General features: G+C 39.9%; 1 protein-coding gene across 3 annotated transcripts in view; it reads right to left on the bottom strand.

Moving 5' to 3' along the window:
* The window catches only part of epb41l5 (erythrocyte membrane protein band 4.1 like 5), a 77017-nt gene extending 57998 nt beyond the window's left edge, over nt 1-19019 (bottom strand). For 2 of the 3 annotated variants that reach the window (XR_010001852.1, XM_008109926.3), the window contains exons 1-2: nt 10161-10345; nt 3889-3993 (exon numbers count right to left, since the gene is read on the bottom strand). Coding sequence is in view for 2 of the 3 variants with exons in the window: in XM_008109926.3 (XP_008108133.1) it covers nt 3889-3993; nt 10161-10340 (285 nt within the window). In the remaining variant the exon portion in view is untranslated. Of the gene's footprint in view, nt 1-3888; nt 3994-10160; nt 10346-18884 lie in introns of those variants that run through there. The other variant, XM_016994036.2, reaches the window with a different exon arrangement.
* Between the last annotated feature and the right edge of the window lie 2500 nt (nt 19020-21519).

Raw genomic sequence — 21519 nt, 5'->3', positions numbered from 1 at the left:
AATTGAAGGAAAAGCTGATAAAGAGAAGACCTGGCTCTGGCTCACGAATGGGACCCTGAAGAAGGAGACAGAAGGCCTGATCCTTGCAGCCCAGGAGCAAGCCATCAGAACAAATGCAATCAAGGCCAAGATCGAAAAATCAGCTGATGACCCAAAGTGCAGACTGTGCAAGGAAACCGATGAAACCATAGATCATATCCTCAGCTGCTGTAAGAAAATTGCACAGACAGACTACAAACAGAGGCACAACTATGTGGCCCAAATGATTCATTGGAACCTATGCCTCAAGTATCACCTCCCTGCAGTTAAGAACTGGTGGGATCACAAACCTGCAAAGGTTGTGGAAAATGAACACGCAAAGATACTGTGGGACTTCCGAATCCAGACTGACAAAGTTCTGGAACACAACACACCAGACATCACAGTTGTGGAAAAGAACAAGGTTTGGATCATTGATGTTGTCATCCCAGGTGACAGTCGCATTGAAGAAAAACAACAGGAAAAACTCAGCCGCTATCAGGACCTCAAGATTGAACTTCAAAGACTCTGGCAGAAACCAGTGCAGGTGGTCCCAGTGGTGATGGGCACACTGGGTGCCGTGCCAAAAGATCTCAGCCGGCATTTGGAGACAATAGACATTGACAAAATTACGATCTGCCAACTGCAAAAGGCCACCTTACTGGGATCTGCACGCATCATCCGAAAATACATCACACAGTCCTAGACACTTGGGAAGTGTTCGACTTGTGATTTTGTGATATGAAATCCAGCATATCTATCTTGTTTGCTGTGTCATACAATGTCGTTGTGTCAATAATAATAATAATAATAATAATAATAATCACATTGACGAAAAACAACAGGAAAACTCAGCTGCTATCAGGACCTCAAGATTGAACTTCAAAGACTCTGGCAGAAACCAGTGCAGGTGGTCCCGGTGGTGATCGGCACACTGGGTGCCGTGCCAAAAGATCTCAGCCGGCATTTGGAAACAATAGACATTGACAAAATTACGATCTGCCAACTGCAAAAGGCCACCCTGCTGGGATCTGCCGCATCATCCGAAAATACATCACACAGTCCTAGATACTTGTGATATGAAATCCAGCATGTCTATCTTGTTTGCTGTGTCACAATAATAATAATAATAATAATAATAATAATAATAATAATAATAATAATAATATCATACAATCATAAGGTTAGGAGACACCCCTAAAGATCATCCAGTTCAATTTCCTTCTACCATGCAGGACGACACAAACCAAGCACTCCTGACAGATGGCCATCCAAGATCTGCACAGTAATAATACAAATCGAATCATAGAATCAGACAGTTAGGAGAGACCCCTAAAGGCCATCCAGTCCAACCCAACTCTGCCATTGGACGATACAATCCAAGCACTCCCAACAGATGGCAAGCCAGCCTCTCAATAAGAATAAGAATAAGAATATCATACAATCCTAAGGTTAGCAGATACCCCTAAGGATCATCCAGTTCAACTTCCTTATATCATGCAGGAGGACACAATCCAACCACTCCTGACAAATGGCCATCCAATATCTGCACAATAATAATACACATCGAATCATAACATCAGACAGTTAGGAGACACCTCTAAAGGCCATCCAGTCCAACCCAATTCTGCCATGCAGAACACAATCCAAGCACTCCCAAAAGATGGCCACCCAGCCTCTCAATACTGATACTAATAATAATAATATCAACATCATACAATCCTAAGGTTTGCAGTGACCCCTAAGGATCATCCAGATCAACTTCCTTCTACCATGCAGGAGGACACAATCCAAGCACTCCTGACAGATGGCCATCCAGCCTCTACATAATAATGATGAAGAAGAAGATAATAATAATAATAATAATAATAATAATAATAATAATAATAATAATAGAAGCATTAAATCCAAGAGTTTGGACAGACCCCTAAGGGCCATCCAGTCCAACCCTTTCTACTATGCAGCAGGACACAATCCAAGCATTCACAACACATGGACAACGTATAAATACTATACAATACTACACAGGGACATAGACCCCCCTCTATCCTCACCACTTTCACAGTACACAAACAACCAAATGCATACTAAACATAAAGACAACCATACAACAGACATTCAATACCACCACTACCTCAACAAGTTCTCACCAACACCACCAGACAATGCCACAGCAACGCGGGGCCGGGCACAGCTAGTCTATATATATAAAAATGTAATGTTCGTTTTATTATGGAGTAAACAACAAAACCACTGAACCAAATCACACCAAATTTGGCCACAAAATACATAATCATCCAAAATATGTCTTTCAATCAAAAAACCCCTACAAAAATAGTCCAAATTACAGAGGATGAGGAAGAGCCTTTCTCTCCCTAACTGCCAGTTAGAAAGGTAGGCTCTGCTGCCTTTAGCCCCCCCCCCCCCGCTGCCTTTAGGCCCCTCCCCCTTCGTATCCTAGCAACTCCCTCAGCCAAAATGGCACCCAGGGCACAGGCAGAGTGCACTTAGGCCTGATCCACACTGCCTATAAAATACAGATTATTTCATTTCAACTGGATTATATGGCAGTGTAGACTCAAGCTCCTTTCACAGAGCTATATTACACATTTATAATCTTATATTATCTGCTTTGAACTGGATTATCTTGAGTCCACACTGCCAAAAAATCCACTTCAGTGTGGATTTTATACAGCTGTGTAGAAGGGGCCTTATATAATTAAATAATTACTGTGTTATAATAATACAGAACAATATAATCTCTAAAACCAGGACAGTAAATAAAGAGCAACACTCTGAAAGCAGGGAAATTGAGAATATCAGAAAGGAAACAATCAGGGCCAGCTAACACTTCCCAACAAAGGATTCCCCTAGGCAGGAAGCATCCGGGCTTTGAAGCTGCAAAGCCATTAAATGCTAATCAAGGTGCCTAATTGCAGCATTCATACCTGCCACACCAAGACTATTAATTGCTATTCAAACTGGCCAACCAAGGATTCCGCAAGGTAGAAAGCGGCCAGGCTGGCAAGCAGCAAGGCTATTCAGTGCTTTTCAACATGGCCAACAAACATTTCCCCTAGGTGAAAAATCTCCAGGCTTTGAAGCCATGAGGCTCCTCCGTCCCATTCAACCTGGCCTAGCAAGGATGCCCTATGTAGAAAGCAGCCAGGCTTTTAAGCTGCAAGACTATTCAGTGCTATTCATGCTGGCCAAACAATGATTGAACTACAAAGGAAGTAGCCAGGCTTCTTTGATTGAGGGTGCTACTCCAGCTACTCCAGAAAATGGCCAGGCTTTGAGGCTGCAAGGCTATTCACTGCTATTCCAACTGGCCAACAAATGATTCCCATAAGCCACAGCAACGCGTGGCCGGGCAAAGCTAGTAGCTGTATATATTTAGTGTCTTTTAAACGATGCAGACATTTATTGTATCGTGAAAGTAATTACTGGTAACTCAAAAGTTTTACAGCACAAAAACATGAAAAAGCATTCAAGAACATCAAATCTAAATATTATTAGCCAAGCAACATGCTTTAAACTGACCATTTGGAATCCTGAAGATAAATGAGGTTAGAAAACATAATTTTATATATAATTAAGTGGAAAATGGCAAATATGTTTGAACTACTAGGATGAAAATTAATTAAATACATTCATAATAGTTTTTTTCTTTGAAATCCCTACACAAAGGGGTGGGGTGTCAGGGGTCACAGAAAAAACACATTCATCTTCAATAAAATGAAACAGCTACTGAAAAATTCATAATAGTTTCACAGTATTTTCTAAAAGTTGTTTTGAATAAATCTTCCATTTGGCATTGAGGATTTAATCTACTTTTTGTACTATAAGGAAATAAAACCTGTTACTCACTGCCACTTGTGCTGAATCCATAAATCTCAGTCCAAAGTAGTCATTTTCAATGAGGTCCAGATGGTACATGATCTGTTCAAACAGATGCTGTCCTTTGGCCTTTTTCTGAAATTAGAAGATGAATGTGTGTTAGGAAGAAGATTAGTTGATGATTAACTTTATTTTTGAGGCCACTTCTATGTGCACTCTGTTGAGAAATGTTAACCACATAGAAATACAGATCCCCATCTCAGAGAGATCTGTTTTCCAGATCCCAACTTTGTTTACTAAAGCTGTACATAGGAACAGAGCAAGGTATATTTATGTGTTTTAGGACTTCAGCAAACTTGGCTTAAACTTGGTGGCCTTCAGACCCGCAAAATGCCACACTCAATACAAATTTACTCCCAAATTTTAGGTAAGGACAGAGTAATATTTATTTACTACTATACTGGAAAATAGCACTAACAGAAAGGGCAGCAAAAGGTGTAAAAATGCCCAAGCATTTAAAATTCTGCTTTTAGTTTTCATTCACAGCAACCCTTGAAATTTTATACTGCTGGTTTTATTGTTTTTGTATCTGCTCAGTCTTATCTTGATCTTATTATGTACAGTTTCTAGTCATTATCTATGGTATCTATTATTTGTAATGCTCGTACAATATGTCACCCTGATATCTTTTTAATGCAGTTTTTAAAATATAAAGGGATAAAATAAGACCAGGCAATGGTAAGGAAATATTAGCACCAGAATATACCTGCCTTCAGCCTCTTAAATTGATAGCAAAAGGGAGACAATGCAATCTTATACCAATAGCAATATCATCAAAGGCAGACGCTATGCCAGGAGTCCCCAAACCTTTTAAACAGGGGGGCAGTTCATGATCCCTCAGACCGTTGGAGGGACGGACTATAGTTTAAAAAAAAAACTATGAACAAATTCCTATGCACACTGCACATATCTTATTTTGAAGTAAAAACAAAAAACAAAATGGGAACAAATATAGCCTCAATGTTAATAATAATAATAATAATAACAACAACAATAAAAATAATAAAGAGGGTTGGAAAAGACTCCTTTGGCTATTTAGTCCAGTCCCCTTCTGCCTTTGTGCACCAAAAGCACTAGCAAAGCACCCCTTAATCAGTAATTATTAATTAAATAATAATTAAAATACCGTTCTAAACAAGCAATGCTTTGGAAGGCACACAATGGGTGAGAGTGGAGGCTGGAAAGGCGCGTGAGGTGTGAGTGAGGCGGGAAAGGCACACGCCTTTCCCTCCTCCCTCACCCTGTGTGCGCCTTCCTCGGCGGTGGTGGGAAAGGTGTGTATGGGGCTAGGGAGGAGGGAAAGGTGTGCACTTTTCCCTCCTCCTTCGTACCACACACGCCTTCCTTGGTGGCAGCAGCGGGAAAGTTGTACGTGGGGTGAGAGAGGAGGGAAAGATGCACATCTTTCCCTCTTTCTCCTTTGCGCCACACACGCCTTCCTTGGTAGAGAAGGTGGGAGCCGCCGCTGCGGAGGCTGGATAAATGGCTTTGATGGGCAGCATATAGCCTGCTGGCCATAGTTCGGGGACCCCTACGCTATGCCTATGAGTTTGACAACAAAGCAAGAAGTTGTGATTTTGTATACTCTGAAAAAGTAAGCAGAAACAAATTAATTTGTAAATCAAAAACACTCCAAAATACTCATCATAATAAGGATTTGACATTCATTTTGATCTCTATGAGGCATGGTGAACAGAAACAGATAAAGAGATGGGACTGAGGTTCTAACACTTAACATAGTATCCTAGATAGAGGGATTTGGGTCAAGAGATGCACAACGTGAAGTTTGCATCCTTAAGATTAATTTCAAAAACCCTTCATAAAGACAGATGTGTCTTCACTCTTCTAGTACCTTTGAGATTAATTTATTTGGTCTTGCACAAGCTTTCATGTATGACAGCTCACTTGGGCTTATACATAAATGGCATGGTCTTAAAGGTGCCATAAATTTCCTTGTTTCTTTTTATCCAAAAAGACTGCACTGCATGATAGGAAAAACCTTTAATGTGCTTGACCCTTTTGAATTAATTCAGTCTGGAGGAGATGAATTTATTGTGGAAAACTTTTTTCTCAATCCTATTTAATCATACCCAGAATGCTTTCAACTTGAAAGAAACATCATCCCTAATAATCTAAAGTAAACAGTATTGGAGGATATGGACAGAGAAGCATCTTTTCACACCAATCCGCAGAGAACAAAGAGAGATACAAATATTAACACCCCTCCCCCGCTTTCTGAAATGCTAGCTTCCTTCTTCACCTAGTGCCAAATCACAGAAGTTATCACTTCTGAACTAGATTGTGAAGGTTGGGTGAATCACAATGTTTTCTCATAAAGCTCCGCACCCTGACACTCTTGTGTTAGGCAGAGGGCTTTCTTTATTGTTTACTCCTCTTGAAATCCACACAGGTCTTTAGTGCTAAAACCAAAGCTACTGAGATGCTTTGGGTCATTAAAAGGTGCTTTCTTTACTCATTTCAGAACTCATTAGAATGAAAAGCAGTCTGTAGTCCAGGAAGTGCCTGAGGGCCTTGTGAAGTTTATTTTTAAATGCAGCCAATCAGTATCACAGAATATTAGATTTCACTTTTAACCATGAATGTCCATTAGAACTGTTAAGCAGAACCATTAATAACAAACAGGTTCCTAGTGTATTAACACAAACTCTCAGCAACTTTGTACACACAAAAGTCAAATAGGTATGAAAGAGGAAACCTGGAAGTGTTGAATTAAGAACATTAATGTTTCTAAGTCTCGACCATAGTCAATTTTTCTAACTGTATTATACATGAGAATGCACACAGTAATTAAACTCCTTCTCATACCTTTCTTATTTAATCTGAGTTGGGTTTTACTTTTGTAAGTGTTGTTTATGTTTTAATATTGTGTTGTTTACCAATGTTGATATATCTGACTCATATTTTATGTGTTATAGCACTAATTTGTGCTGTTTTGTAAGCCGCCCCAAGTCCCTTTGGGAGATGGTGGAGTGATATAAAGTTAATAATAATAATAATAATAATAATAATAATAATAATAATAATAATAATAATATCTTGCCACAAATTTGAGACTTCATTGAAATTTGAGACAGTCATTGAAATACCACTGGCAATCAACCAGTGGTACAGACATCAGGTTCATAATGCAGCACAGAAACTGACAGCTGGGATATCAAGTTGTAACTGATGTTCCCCCAAATATTTTAATGTTGTACACTTTGTAGAAACACAGAAAAGCTTTATGACACAAAATTCCATGATTTTGTAATTCACACATATCATAACCAGCGAGTTTTTTTCCACTCAATGTTTAGCAACTACAGTAAGCTTCTCTATCAATTCCTTCAGGATGAGAAATACTAACATCATTCTGGCCTTTACTCTTATGGCCCTTATGGAAGAACCATAAAAGGGTCAGTGACTAATCTTGCCTGAAATTTGATCTTTACCTAGGCAATTTGCTCTCTTGTCCGAAAACAAAAACAAAAATCTAGTGTTGGCCAAAAATCAAAAACAGACTTTTGAGGGCTCTCATTGTGGAAAAACCCCTGACATCCCAAAACATCAAATTCTTAACACAAGAGTATTCACTTTAAAGAAATAGCAATGGCTATTGAATACTAAAATCCCAAGTGTGCCCACACACAGAGCACATCATTCTTGGAAAAGTGCCCTCCTTGGGCACAGGAAAAATGTGAACTAATGTTACCATGCCATGGGAAATAATGAATGCCCCCAAGCATTCATTCTCAGTTACTAGCATTTTTCACCATGGGACCGCACAACTGTTACCCTCCCTTTTTCCCATGCCCAACATCCCAGAGAGGTTACAGAGCAAAAAGGCACATCAAGTACATCAAAATGAAATATGTTTGAAACCAGAGGAACAAACATGATTGGAATTACGATATTAAGAAAAGGGTAGCATTTTCACCTCAAATGCCAGAGAAAGAGAGCAATAATCACAAACTGTTTCTGCAGTACAGGTCTCCTTTGTCTTCGAGACAGGAGAGATGTGGTCATTCATCTCAAGTGAAATGAATTTAGCAGGATATTTTAAGAAATGCATATAAATTTTTTAAAAACTGATGACTATTCATTGTGTTATTGTAATAACCTGGTGAAAGCATTGAGCATTTTTTCCTAAATATGAGTGATCAATTTTTAAATGTCTTTATTACCCTTAGTAAAATGAGTATAATCAAATAACTTGGCCAACTTCCATGATTATGGAATATCATCAGTGGTTTGAACAGCTATGAACTTAAATTAAAGAAGGAGTTAGGGAACATTATACCTGTTTGAGAGCAGTGATACTAAAGAGGAATTACATAATATATTCTATTCTATTATGTTCTATTCTTTGTTATATCAGCAAATAATCACCACTACACAGTTATAAATTCCCTGCCTAAAGCAACAAAATCTCTGGATTGGATAACCAGTAAACTAAGCGGGTTAAATGAAAGGTAGATATGAATCAGCCAGAAACTCTGTGTGACCTATAGTAGTTGGATCAGCAAAGATTTTACCGCCAAACATTGTCACACATTTCCTAAACTTTCCCTGTTGACATAAAAAAAGCTTGGTATATTCAAGAACAGATTTTTGTTGGGAAGGAATATATGTCCTATTCATTTCTGCAACTCAGACACAAATTCCTTTGTTTAAAATTCTTAAAGTCTATCTGAATGTGGTGCCAGGTTATGGCTAGTGTATTTAGGAATGTTAATAAATCCTGAAAAGGTTCTCACTGGAAAGTTATTTTGGTGTGTACCTTTGGAAAGGTTTGTATGAGAGAGGAGCTCTGATTTGCAAGCCAAAAAATTACCGCAACACAGGACTAAACTAAGGTATGCTGCCCAGGATGCTATTCCACCAGGTTTATTCACGAAGAGATATGTGCAGAACTAAACTGCGTGTTGCATGCTTTCTGGGAAAATGTCCAGATTGGAAAGATTTATAGTCCCACTCCTTTGTTTGAGATCCACTCTGTGGCTTTAGCTTTACCTAATGGTGAAATACTTGCTGGCTTGAGAACTTTCCGAAATTGGAATTCAGTCCCTGGGCCAAAACAGTAGCCCCCTTGTTCTAAGGAAGGAATCATCTTCGTTATGATACTTCAAAATTGTGATAATTTAATGACAATATAATTCAAAGGGGAAACACAGACATAATTTTTTGACAGAAGGATAATCATATAATGAGCTATAAACCACTTAGAGGCATTTCAACCATCTCTGCTGGCGGCTCATAAGGCTTCTGGACAAAAAGGGAGAAAAATTCAAAAAACAAAAAGCAACCTTCTTAGTCTGCTCACACTAGTAAAAGAAATTATCTTTAGTGTTTCATCCAATGCACAAGATGTACACTCTTTCTTCACAACGTTACTGTCAAACTTCATTATAGTTAGGTATATAATGCTCAGGTATCTTTTTTTTAATCTGTTGATATGATGACCATTTACATATAAAATTAATGCTCAATCTTTTGCTTCTAGGCCTAAAAAACTAAGACATTGTGCTCTCTGAACATTGATATCCATACTCTGTCCTAAACTGTAATTCTGAAATCCAGCCATGCAAAAATTAAAGATTAATCCTAAATGTGTCTTATAATGAAATATCTCAGTGTAAACTACAGTTTTCCAGGCTCTAAGCATTAATGTTCATATTATATTACACTCAAAATGTACATGTAATCACCAGACAATGAAAAAGCTATTATCCAAGACATCTAAAGGGCTGCTACATTACATGTCAATCAAAAACAATTGAAAGTCCTTTGGCATCTAAAATACTAATACATTCACTATGATTAGTCTAAACTCTTGTCTAACAAAGCTCACGTCAGAAACCTGATAATCTCTAAGGTGTCACAGATCTAAGAGCTGTCACAGGCAAAAGAGGTTCAATAAACAAGCCTTATACTTTTGAAACGTGTCACTTAAAATAGAAATGAGACTTTAAATTCCCTGCTTCCTAGAGTTATTACCAACAGCTCTGAGACCAACATTCAAATTATCTCCATTTTGAACAGAGATTTGGGTCAAAATTTAAACAAAACATTTTACTTATTCAACTGACGTATTTGACAACTGGGTTCATGCCTTTTCACATATTAGCACCTCTTTCTAATTTTTTCAATGACTGACGTTCACACATATCTGAGGAAATACAAAAGATACACATTCTCAAATGTGCCAGCAGTGCCAAAAAAGATACTGAATTTTATCATACCGGTAAGTCTACACTGACATCTGTCCCATCCAGCAAAGAGACTCTGCAGGTAATGATGGACTTCTCATCTCCAGCTGCAGGGATGTGAGTTGCAGCTCGCTGGGCTTCCCTTAGTCGTTCTTTCTCGGCATGCTTGCGCATAGACCGGCGCCCAAGTGTTCGCCGAAAAAAGCTCAGCATTATTACTAGAAGGGCAAAGAGAAAGAAACTGTGAATGTTTCAGGAGGAAAAAAGACTTATGACTTTCAAATGAGTAATTAGAAAATAAATTCAGACAGACTAGCTGTAAAACATTGTGGGTCCCACTTTGAAAGAAAAGGCATACAAAATAAATGCATACATATAGAAACTTTAAGGAATGCTAATGTAATGTCTCGATGCTACAGAAAACCGCCTTCCAAGTACATACTGTGTTTCCCCAAAAATAAGACAGTCTTATATTAATTTTTGCTCCCAAAGATGCTCTGCGTCTTATTTTCAGGGGATGTCTTATTTTTCCATGAAGAATAATTCACATTTATTGTTGAACAAAAAAACTGAACATTTATTATATACTGTACAGTAGTTGTCACCATAAATCAGCATAACCAGACAAACTGTGAATCCTGTCAAGAATTTCTTGTTACTACCAATATTTCCATGTACAACACTTTATGGTACGTACATTTACCGATCCTGCATGCTCTGGTGTTCTGTTCGGCGGGCATGCTTCCAAACAAAAACTTTGCTAGGTCTTACTTTTGGGGGAGGCCTTATATTTAGCAATTCAGCAAAACCTCTACTAGGTCTTATTTCCTGGGGATGTCTTATTTTAGGGGAAACAGGGTATTCATAATCTCACGTAGTTACATCTCCTGCCATTAGCATTGCAGGCTACAGAAATACTGTCTTCATTAATTATCTGGAGACAATCCAGTCCAAGAACTGACAAGTGGATTTTTCTAAAAAAAGACAACTTCAGTATCCAGCAGGTGATGACCGCAGACCTTTTACAAGTAGTGGTAGTAAATATAAAGGTGGAAATAGAGATTTATACCAAGTGTTCTATAGAATTGGATAAAACTGGTAAGTAGATCATAGCATATGACATAACTTCATAGCACTATACAAGACAAATTTAAGTGTTGCCTTCAGCAATAGTATAATTCTAGAAAGCTTCCCAATGCAACTGTCATATTACACAAGACAATGAGAGTCATCTTGCAGAATGAAAACATGTCTTATGGGTTGTATACTGTGTAGTTACTGAAGTGTTTCAAACAAGAACCTGGGTGTCAACATTGGATAATAAAATATTTTAAGACCCACATCTTACAAGACACAAACAGCCTAGCAACTTTGAAATTAGCCTTCACAAGTCTGCATTTTGCATGACTGATGAAATAGATAAATCCAAATAACCTGAGTCTCAAACAGAGGTTTCATCCTCAACTCTGAGCCAAAAAGGATAAACTGGCACATATGCCTCCCACCTTCTGTCTGTCTGGACTTGCCTGTCTGAAAGGTTGGAATTCTTAAAAGGTCATACTGGCACAACTGGAAGATTTAAATTTCAAGCTACACTAGACATATTACTTATGGCATAAGCCTTTAGTGGTATCAAAATAATCCAATAATATCTTCCCCATTCTGAATATTACTCTGTTAATTCAAGGATATTTGCTATTTAAGCAATCCATTTATCAAAAGTAACCAATAAGGAAATTTAGCTTGAAAAAGACAGAGCCTGGAATCAGTTAAGTAATTCAGTTAATCTTAACACTTTGGAAGTTTCAAGGAGAGTACTTTTCCAAGTCTTTTATTCAAGTTAGTCACCTAAAGAAACTAGAAATTGAAGCTGGTGTTTATGTGTGTATGTTTCTTATTCTGCCACTGCGTTATGTTGTCCCATACAGGAAAACCTGGGTAGTTTATCTTAACTCACTAGGTTCATTTTTCTACATCCATAAAAGGTAAAGGTTTTCCCCTGATGTTAAGTCCAGTCGTAACCGACTCTGGGGATTGGTGCTCATCTCCATTTCTAAGCCGAAGAGCTGGCGTTGTCCATAGACACCTCCAAGGTCATGTGGCCGGCATGACTTCATGGAGCGCTGTTACCTTCCTGCCAGATCTATTGCATGTTTTCGAACTGCTAGGTTGGCAGGAGCTGGGGCTAACAGCGGGCGCTCATACATGACTGTAATATAACTAAGATTGACAGTACTGACTGACAAATGTTGAGGTGCCTGGCTCTCTTTTATCACCGCATGTTTGTTGAGTCTTTCCATGCCACATTCTGCAAATACAGATACTAAAGACAGAGTATCATGTGCATAAGCAAAGAACATCTTTTTACCATTCAGTAAGTATATATTTCTGCAGTTTTGGCATGAAAAATTCTTCCGTTCATATGGCCTAAGTACCCTAAAGGCGTCAAATCTCGTCTGATCATAAAAGCCAAGCAGAGTTAGCCCTAGTTAGTATTGGTTGGAAGATGGCCAATGAACAACAGGTGCGATAAACTATATTTCAGTGGAAGGGACTGGTAAAACTATTGCTGAGTACTCCTTGCCTAAAAAAACGGAGTCGCCATATGTTAACAGGCAACTTCAAGCCACATGCATACATATTTCATTAGAATTTGAGAAACAGGTAACGAAGTGTCTCTGTAGATGGTTTATAGATATATAGATAAAGATGAAATTAGGTGTGTATTTGAATGCATGCTATTTATATGGGTATACTCATCATAGTAGCCAAATATGCAGTGTTCATTTTAAATATAAACAATGACTGTAGTATTTGTTGTTAATTCTACTGTCGAGAAGAGACAAAAAACTGGAAGTATGTCTGTAGCCTACTGTTGAATGCACTGCTATTGCTGAAGTCATCCCCCATCTCCTCAAATTTTTGCAAAATATTCACAACTGCATAGCAATTGATCTCAAGGCTCCTGTGATCTTACTGGTGATATTTTAAAGCCACTATTTATTGAACTATAGATGAATTTGAGGTGACCAACAAATTGATTTTGTTTTGACTTGTGATCCTGCAAATATGTGAACTGGTTAACATACAGTATATTATTGTTTCTGAATATAATTCTAACAGCTATAAACAGACAACAGCTTGCACTACAATTACACAAATTGTTCAAGCTTAACATTTTCTTTTCACACAAGATGTTTCATGTTTTCCAACTAAAGTAAGAGGCTCTCATAATAGCAATATGTATTACCACTGGGAGAATCTTTGTTTTACTAATTGTGTATGTATATATGTATGTACGTGTGTGTGTATAAAGGGGGGGCACACATACAAATATCCAACTGGTGCTCACATAACTGCCTGAAAAACAGAGGGAATTTTTCAGTTTCAGAAAAAGCTTTGTATGAAAGCAGGGTTGTTGTGACATGGCAAAACTCCAAACATTCAACATTTGTAATTTGGTTATAGTTAATGTTTGGAATTTAGTCATGTCACAATAACTCTTTGAACCTTTGTAATTCAGTTATAGTTAAAGTGTTTTTTGGGTTCAGCAAGAAATCCAGAACACATAAGAGGAAGGGACTACTCTGCTAGCAGATTCCAAAAGGAAGTACCTTTAAATTTATTTTCAAAAACTGGGTGGATTCATGTTTTGATGACAGTCACGAATACAACATAAAAACTAATCCTTTTATCCTGACTAGAAACTGCAAAGAGATGCTCCAAGCTTTGCTTACTTGCTAAGAGAAGGTGTTCCAAAGTGGAGGGGACCCCAAACCATCCTTTATGGATTATTTAAACCCAAACTTTAAATAATCTCTTGAAAAAGGCACCGCAAAGTGAGATTACATGCTGTGCACAGGATGTTAGCGTTCTGAAAAAGGAAGGGGAAGCCATTCTCATTGTAATTTACTAATCATATCTAATGTTTACACAATTCCAGCCAGGATCAAGTTACAAAGCCCCAAAGCAGCTCTTACAGCCCTGTATTTAGAAATAATCAAGAAGATTTTAGTAATTAGTAATACTGCCCTCAGACATTTGGAATATAAAGTAACTGTACATGGGTGCTCTGAATATGCTGGAGACAGAGGTGCCAAATAGCATTTAATCCTCCAGTTTCTGCTAAGTTGATAGTACACTCAGTAGAAGCACATTCTCAAAAACAGGCAACTAATACAGGTAGAACACTGAAAGTGACTAAATGAAGGAAGAATATATGAGTATATGTTACAGATGAATGAAAAAGTAACCAGGAAGCAAATACAGTATTTGTTGAAAACACCCTTTTCAGTTTCACTCTTACTTTAACCCATACCAAATCCTGTCACAATTAGGAGACATACTCTCCCACTTTGCTGCCAATATGCAACCTGTTTTATCATCATTGGAGGGAGAGGGATACCTGTGATAACATAAGGCATAGATGCAAAATTATATATACAGTACCTCCTAGTAGCTATGCTATTGAAAGCATAACTTAATCCGTTTATATTAAGGAATAAATGCTATAATCCAGTCAGTCATAAATTTCATCTTAATTTCCAATTTGATGTAAGGCATTCAGAATGTCATCCCTGTGCAGCAACGTATTGCCTGTCTTGTACTGCTGTTGCAAAGTTCACTTAAACCTTTCTCTTGTCATTCCAAGGCATTTCTTCTCTATAGGAATCTGTAATCCTATTGCAGGTGTATACATACTGGGGTGAGTAAGGGTGCAAAAGAAATTACCAAAATTATAAGCCATTAAGGGTGTGTGGAGCGTTTGCGAAATAATAATAAATTATAACGGTGTACAGTATACATTTTCAGAATTATAAACTGTTAAAGGTGTATACATTTTGGGGGTAAAGTTGCAAATATTGTAATAATAATGCCATATTTCTTTCATTATAAAAAAGATATATATATATAGAGAGAGAGATAGAGAGAGAGAGAGAGAGTTCACCTTTTTAGAGATGTATATATGGGGCAGAAAAGTGTGCATTAGAATTGAGTAAATACAGTAACAACAACAATAATGAATTGCAAGTTCTAAAAAGAATATATACATGGGGGGAATACAAACGAAATTGCAGCCATATAACATGTTAACAGTGTACACCAGGCAGGGGGAAAGTTAAAACAATCTACAGTAGAGTCTCACTTATCCAACATAAATGGGCCAGCAGAACGTTGGATAAATGAATATGTTGGATAATAAGGAGGGATTAAGGAAAAGCCTATTAAACATCAAATTAGGTTATGATTTTACAAATTAAGCACCAAAACATTGTGTTATACAACAAATTTGACAGAAAAAGTAGTTCAATATTCAGTAATGCTAAATAGTAATTACTGTATTTACGAATTTAGCACCAAAATATCATGATGTATTGAAAACATTGACTACAAAAATGTGTTGGATAATCCAGAATGTTGGATAAGTGAGACTCTACTGTATATTATAAACGGTTATGGGTACATACAAAGTGGGAGTTGCAAAAAAAAATGATCCCAACCTTGTACATTATTAAAGTTGAACACATGGGAGGATTGAAAACAGAATCTTACGCTGTTAAGGATGTAATATCCTTGTCTCTGTATATATTGAGGGGAGGCTTGCAAAACAAAGAAAGTATGAAGGGTGTGATATCTTTGTCTGGGTATGCATTTGTAGGAGCATATCAATAGGAGGGCGCAAAGTCTGTATATAGGCGTAGAAAGTGATATCTGGCCTGAGGGGAGACAACTAGAATGACCCCAAATTATTACCTGCTACTGGCAAATTCAAAACAATATTCCGTATTTATAAACATTGCCGGATCACTGGGTTGCTGTGAGTTTTCCAGGCTGTATGGCCATGTTCCAGAAGCATTCTGGAATAAACTTTTATTATGGTCCATGGACCCACAGCTGTTGAATAAATAGCTAAGAGTATGTTGTCATGGATGGAATCACTGGGTGGCTCTGCGTTTTCCAGGCTGTACGGCCATGTTCCAGAAGCATTCTTTCCTGAAGTTCTCTCACATCTATGGCAGGCATCCTCAGAGGTTGTGAGGTTTGTTGGAAACTAGGCAAGTGGGGTTTATATATCTGTGGAATGTCCAGGTTGGGAGAAAGAACTCTTGTCTGCGTGAGGCAAGTGTGAATGTTGTAACTGATCACCTTGATTAGCACTGAATAGTCTTGCTTTCCTTTCTGTTGAAATAGTCCACATGCTTGTAGATTTCAGTGGCCTCTCTGTGTAGTCTGACATGTGGCTATTAGAATGGTCCAGCATTTCTGTGTTCTCAGATAATATGCTGTGTCCAGGTTGGTTAATCAAGTGCTCTGCTATGGCTGACTTCTCTGGTTGCAGTAGTCTGCATTGCCTTTCATGTTCCTTGATCCACAAGCATGTGGACAATTTCAACAGAAAGGAGGAAACTGGCTATTTAAAAAAATCTCTAAAATCAGGAAGGTAAATAAAGAACAACACTCTGAAAACAGGGGAATTTCAGACAAGAAACGATCAGGGACAGCTAACACCTCCCAACAAAGGATCCTCCCAGACAAGAAGCATCCAAGCTTTGAAGCTGTATGGCTATTCAGTGCTAATCAAGGTGATCAACTGCAACATTCACACTTGCCTCCAACAGACAAGACTTCTTTCTCCCATCCTGGACTTTCCACAGATATATAAACCTCCCTTGCCCAGTTTCCAACAGACCTCACAACCTCTGAGGATGCCTGCCATAGATGTGGGCGAAACGTCAGGAGAGAATGCTTCTGGGACATGGCCGTACAGCCCAGAAAACTCACAGCAACCCCAAAACCCAATTGTTTCCCCAAAAATTACAACTGGGTTTGCTTTGAGGTAGCAAGAAACCTTGGAAAGGCACCCCCTGATGGTATCATGAACGGAAATTCATGATTGATCAACTTGATTCAGATTGATCAACTGTGAAAGACATGATAGCTTTGATCAACTGTGAAAGATGTGATAGCTTTATCTATGTGTCAATATTTTTAATATGGAGGAATTACAAACAAAATGAACAAAAAGGAACAGCCCTCCATAAGGAGCAGGTGTCCTCCTTGTCTGTGCCTACCTTTTATGGGGGAGGTTTTAAAGAACTCACAGTATTTGTGTTGTCGAAGGTTTTTATGGGCGGAACTACAGGGTTGTTGTGAGTTTTCCGGGCTTTATGGCCATATTCCAGAAGCATTCTCTCCTGACGTTTCGCTCACATCTATGGCAGGCATCCTCAGAGGTTGTGAGGTATACTGGAAAGTAGCTAAGGGAGGTTTATATATCTATGGAAAGACCAGGGATTGGGAAGAACTCTTGTCTGTTGGAGGCCAGTGTGAATGTTGCAATGAATCACCTATGGAGCCTCCGATAGCCTAGGGGATAAAAGCCTTGTGACTTGAAGGTTGGGTTGCTGACCTGAAAGCTGCCAGGTTCGAATCCCACCCGGGGAGAGCGTGGATGAGCTCCCTCTATCAGCTCCAGCTCCATGCGGGGACATGAGAGAAGCCTCCCACAAGGATGGTAAAACATCAAAACATCCGGGCGTCCCCTGGGCAATGTCCTTGCAGACGGCCAATTCTCTCACTCCAGAAGCAACTCAGGTTGCTCCTGATACACACACACACACACACACAAAATAATCATCTTGATTAGCATTGAAAAGCCTTCCAGCTTCAAAGCCTGGCTTGATTCCTGCAATCAATTAGCACTGAAAAGCTGCAAGGCTTTTCAATGCTAATCAGTGGCAATATTCACACTTACCTTCATAGAATCATAGAATAGTAGAGTTGGAAGAGACCTCATGGGCCATCCAGTCCAACCCCCCCCCCCCCCCCCCCGCTAAGAAGCAGGAAATCGCATTCAAAGCACCCCCGACAGATGGCCATCCAGCCTCTGCTTAAAAGCCTCCAAAGAAGGAGTCTCCACCACACTCCGGGGAAGAGAGTTCCACTGCCGAACAGCTCTCACAGTGAGGAAGTTCTTCCTGATGTTCAGGTGGAATCTCCTTTCCTGTAGTTTGAAGCCATTGTTCTGTGTCCTAGTCTCCAGGGCAGCAGAAAACAAGCTTGCTCCCTCCTCCCTATGACTTCCCTTCACGTATTTGTACATGGCTATCATGTCTCCTCTCAGCCTTCTCTTCTGCAGGCTAAACATGCCCAGCTCTTTTAAGCCGCTCCTCATAGGGCTTGTTCTCCAGACCCTTTAACAGATAAGAGTTCTTTCTTTCACCTTGGACCTTCCACAGATATAGATATATAAAGCTAGTTTCCAGCTCCAAGGCCTGGCTGATTCCTGCCTGGGGGAATCCTTTGTTGGGAGGTGTTAGCTAGCCCTGATTGTTTCTTGTCTGGAATTCGCCTGTCTTCTGAGTGTTGTTCTTTACTTATCCACAGATATATAAACCCTCCTTGCCTCGTTTCCAAACAGATCTCACAACCTCTGAGGATGCCTGCCATAGATATGGGCGAAACGTCAGGAGAGAATGCTTCTGGGACATGGCCATACAGCCCGGAAAACTCTCAACAACAACTCACAGTGTATATATAGCAAATGTGTGGCGCTCTGAGCTGGGAAGGGAGCCTGAAGCGAGAGGCAGGAAAAGGAAAGGCGGGACAGCATGCCGCGATAAGGGGGAGAAGCGACTGAGGAAAAAGAAGAGCCCTCCCGCGCCTTCGAAGGGTTTTCCACACACCTCCCCCCCCCCTCAAAAAAAGGCCTCTCCTCCCCCTGAAACCCCCTAAAAAGAGAAGCCAACACCTCACCTTCCTTCTCCGTCGCTGCTCCTCCGCGAATAAGTCCCGTTTGGCGACGAGGGGCGGAGGCAAATGGCCGCGGAGGAGGAGAAGGAGGAGGACAAGGAGGAGCTCCTCCTCTTCTTTTTCCTTCAGAGAATGAGGAAAACTCGGCGGGCAGGCGGCGCTCCAGCCAGGAAAGCACACAAAGCCTGGTTGCCCTTCTCGTTCCCGCGAGGGGAAGAAGCCACAAGCCCTTTCCCGCTGAAGACTAGGCCAGGCCCAGGCCTGTCGGTCGGTGGTGCTTCCGAGGCGCAACTCGTGGTCGCTCCTCATGAGGGAGCAGGTGCTCCTCCTCCCCCCCGCCCGGAGCCTTCATAATCCCGCCGTGGGATTTCCTCCCAGGTAATAGGATTGCCGCCTTAAAGAGACCCGCCGGGGAAGGCTGCCAGTGCCAGAGGAGTGTCCCTCGCCCCAAGGGCCTGGGCTGGAATTAAAAACGAGTTCCCAAGGGTTTAACTGACAACTACCCACTAATGCAGGCATGGGCAAACTTGGGCCCTCCAGGTGTTTTGGACTTCAACTCCCACACTTCCAAACAGCCCGTAGGAATCGATTCAATGCTAATCAAGTAGGCCAATTTGCAACCTTCACATTGGCCTGAAACAGACAAGAGTTCTTTCTCCCACCCTGAACATCCACAGATATATAAACCCCACTTGCCCAGTTTCTGTTACGGATTGGTGATGATAAATGGAAGCTTTTACGTGTGCCCGCGATCCAGAGTCACCCGCAGAATAACATGCTACTCAGGTTTGCAAAACAAAAAAAATACAAGAACTTTACTGATTCCAAGAGATCAAAAACAGTAGTACAGTAGAGTCTCACTTATCCAAGCCTCTGGATTATCCAAGCCATTTCTGTAGTCAGTGTTTTCAACATATGATATTTTGGTGCTAAATTCGTAAATACAGTAATTACAACATAACATTATTGCATATTGAACTACTTTTTCTGTCAAATTTGTTGTATAACATGATGTGTTGGTGCTTAATTTGTAAAATCATAACCTAATTTGATGTTTAATAGGCTTTTCCTTAATGCCTCCTTATTATCCAACATATTCGCTTATCCAACATTCTGCCGGCCCGTTTAGCTTGGATAAGTGAGACTCTACTGTACAATATTTACAATGGTTCCTCTGATCACTTACAGAAGTCCACTGTCATAAACAGTCTTTTCTCAGTCCACAAATCTGCTTCAGAGAAGAATGCAGTCCTGGTTCTTCTCCCTCTTTTTTCAGCAGCAAACAGGTCTCAAAATAGCAAGGCCTCTCTGAGTACACTGTTCTCTTCACCAGCAGTACTCAATCAGCACTGAAAACTTGTCCACACTGGTTCTGCAGCAGCAGAACAGAAACAGTGTCAAATCAATCCCCAGGTCTTTGCAGGCTTAGCCAATCGGCTTCATGCACTTCATTTCCCAGTTAACGTATACAGCACAATGCCTTTGCAAACCATGACAGTTTCCAACAGACCTCACAACCTCTGGGGATGCCTGCCATAGATGAGTCTAAACACACACAACTGTATCTCCACCTCAGACTCAATGCAGTTTGGCACCACTTGAATTGCCACAGCTCCATGCTCTTGAAGCCCAGGAAGGGTAGTTTGCTGAGTCACCAGCCCCTTTTGGCAGAGGAGGCCAATATCCTTGCAAAACTACCACTCCCAAGAGTCCATAGCATCCAGCCATGGTAGTTCAAGTGGGGTCAAACTGTGTTCATTCTACAGCAGGCATATGCAAACTTTGGCTCTCCAGGTGTTTTGGACTCAACTGGACTTCAAGCTGTCACTCTCAACAACCCATGGGGATAATTTGGGGAGTACAGTATTACTTATCCAACATAAACGGGCCAGCAAAACGTTGGATAAGCAAAAATGTTGGATAATAAGAAGGGATAAAGGAAAAGCCTATTAAAAGTCAAATTACGTTATGATTTTACAAATTGAGCACCAGAAACATCATGTTTTTACAACAAATCAACAGAAAAAGCAATTCAATACATGGGAACGTTATGTAGTAATTACTGTATTTACGAATTTAGCACCAAAACATTGCAATGTATTGAAAACATTTGACTACAAAAACATTGACTACTGGAAGGCAAACTGCGGTGGATAATACAGAAAGTTGGATAAGTGAAGGTTGGATAAGTGAGACTCTACTATATTTTGGATTTCAGAATTCCAGATAATTATGAATTCTCAAGCTATATGGCATACATAGGTAGTCTCCCAAAGTTACGAACAAGATGGGTTCTGGGGTTTGTTATTAAGTTGAATTTGTATCTAAGTCGGGATAGGTATATTTTAAAAGTGCAACTCCAGCCACATATATGTGTGTGTGTGTGTGTGTGTATGAGGCCTCTGGTGGCACAGCAGTTCAAATCTGGGGAGCGAGGTGAGCTCCCGCTGTTTGCCCCAGCTTCTGCCAACCTAGCAGTTCGAAAACATGCAGATGTGAGTAGATCAATAGGTACCACTCTGGCGGGAAGGTAACAGCACTCCATGAAGTCATGCCAGCCACATGACCTTGTAGGTGTCTACAGACAACACCGGCTCTTTGGCTTAGAAATGGAGATAAGCACCAACCGCAGAGTCGG

This window comes from Anolis carolinensis, chromosome 1 (genome assembly GCF_035594765.1).
Source record: "Anolis carolinensis isolate JA03-04 chromosome 1, rAnoCar3.1.pri, whole genome shotgun sequence".
Classification (NCBI taxonomy): Eukaryota; Metazoa; Chordata; class Lepidosauria; order Squamata; family Dactyloidae; genus Anolis; species Anolis carolinensis.
Note: the sequence above shows the minus strand (reverse complement) of the source record. Positions and strands in the feature narration are given on the sequence as shown.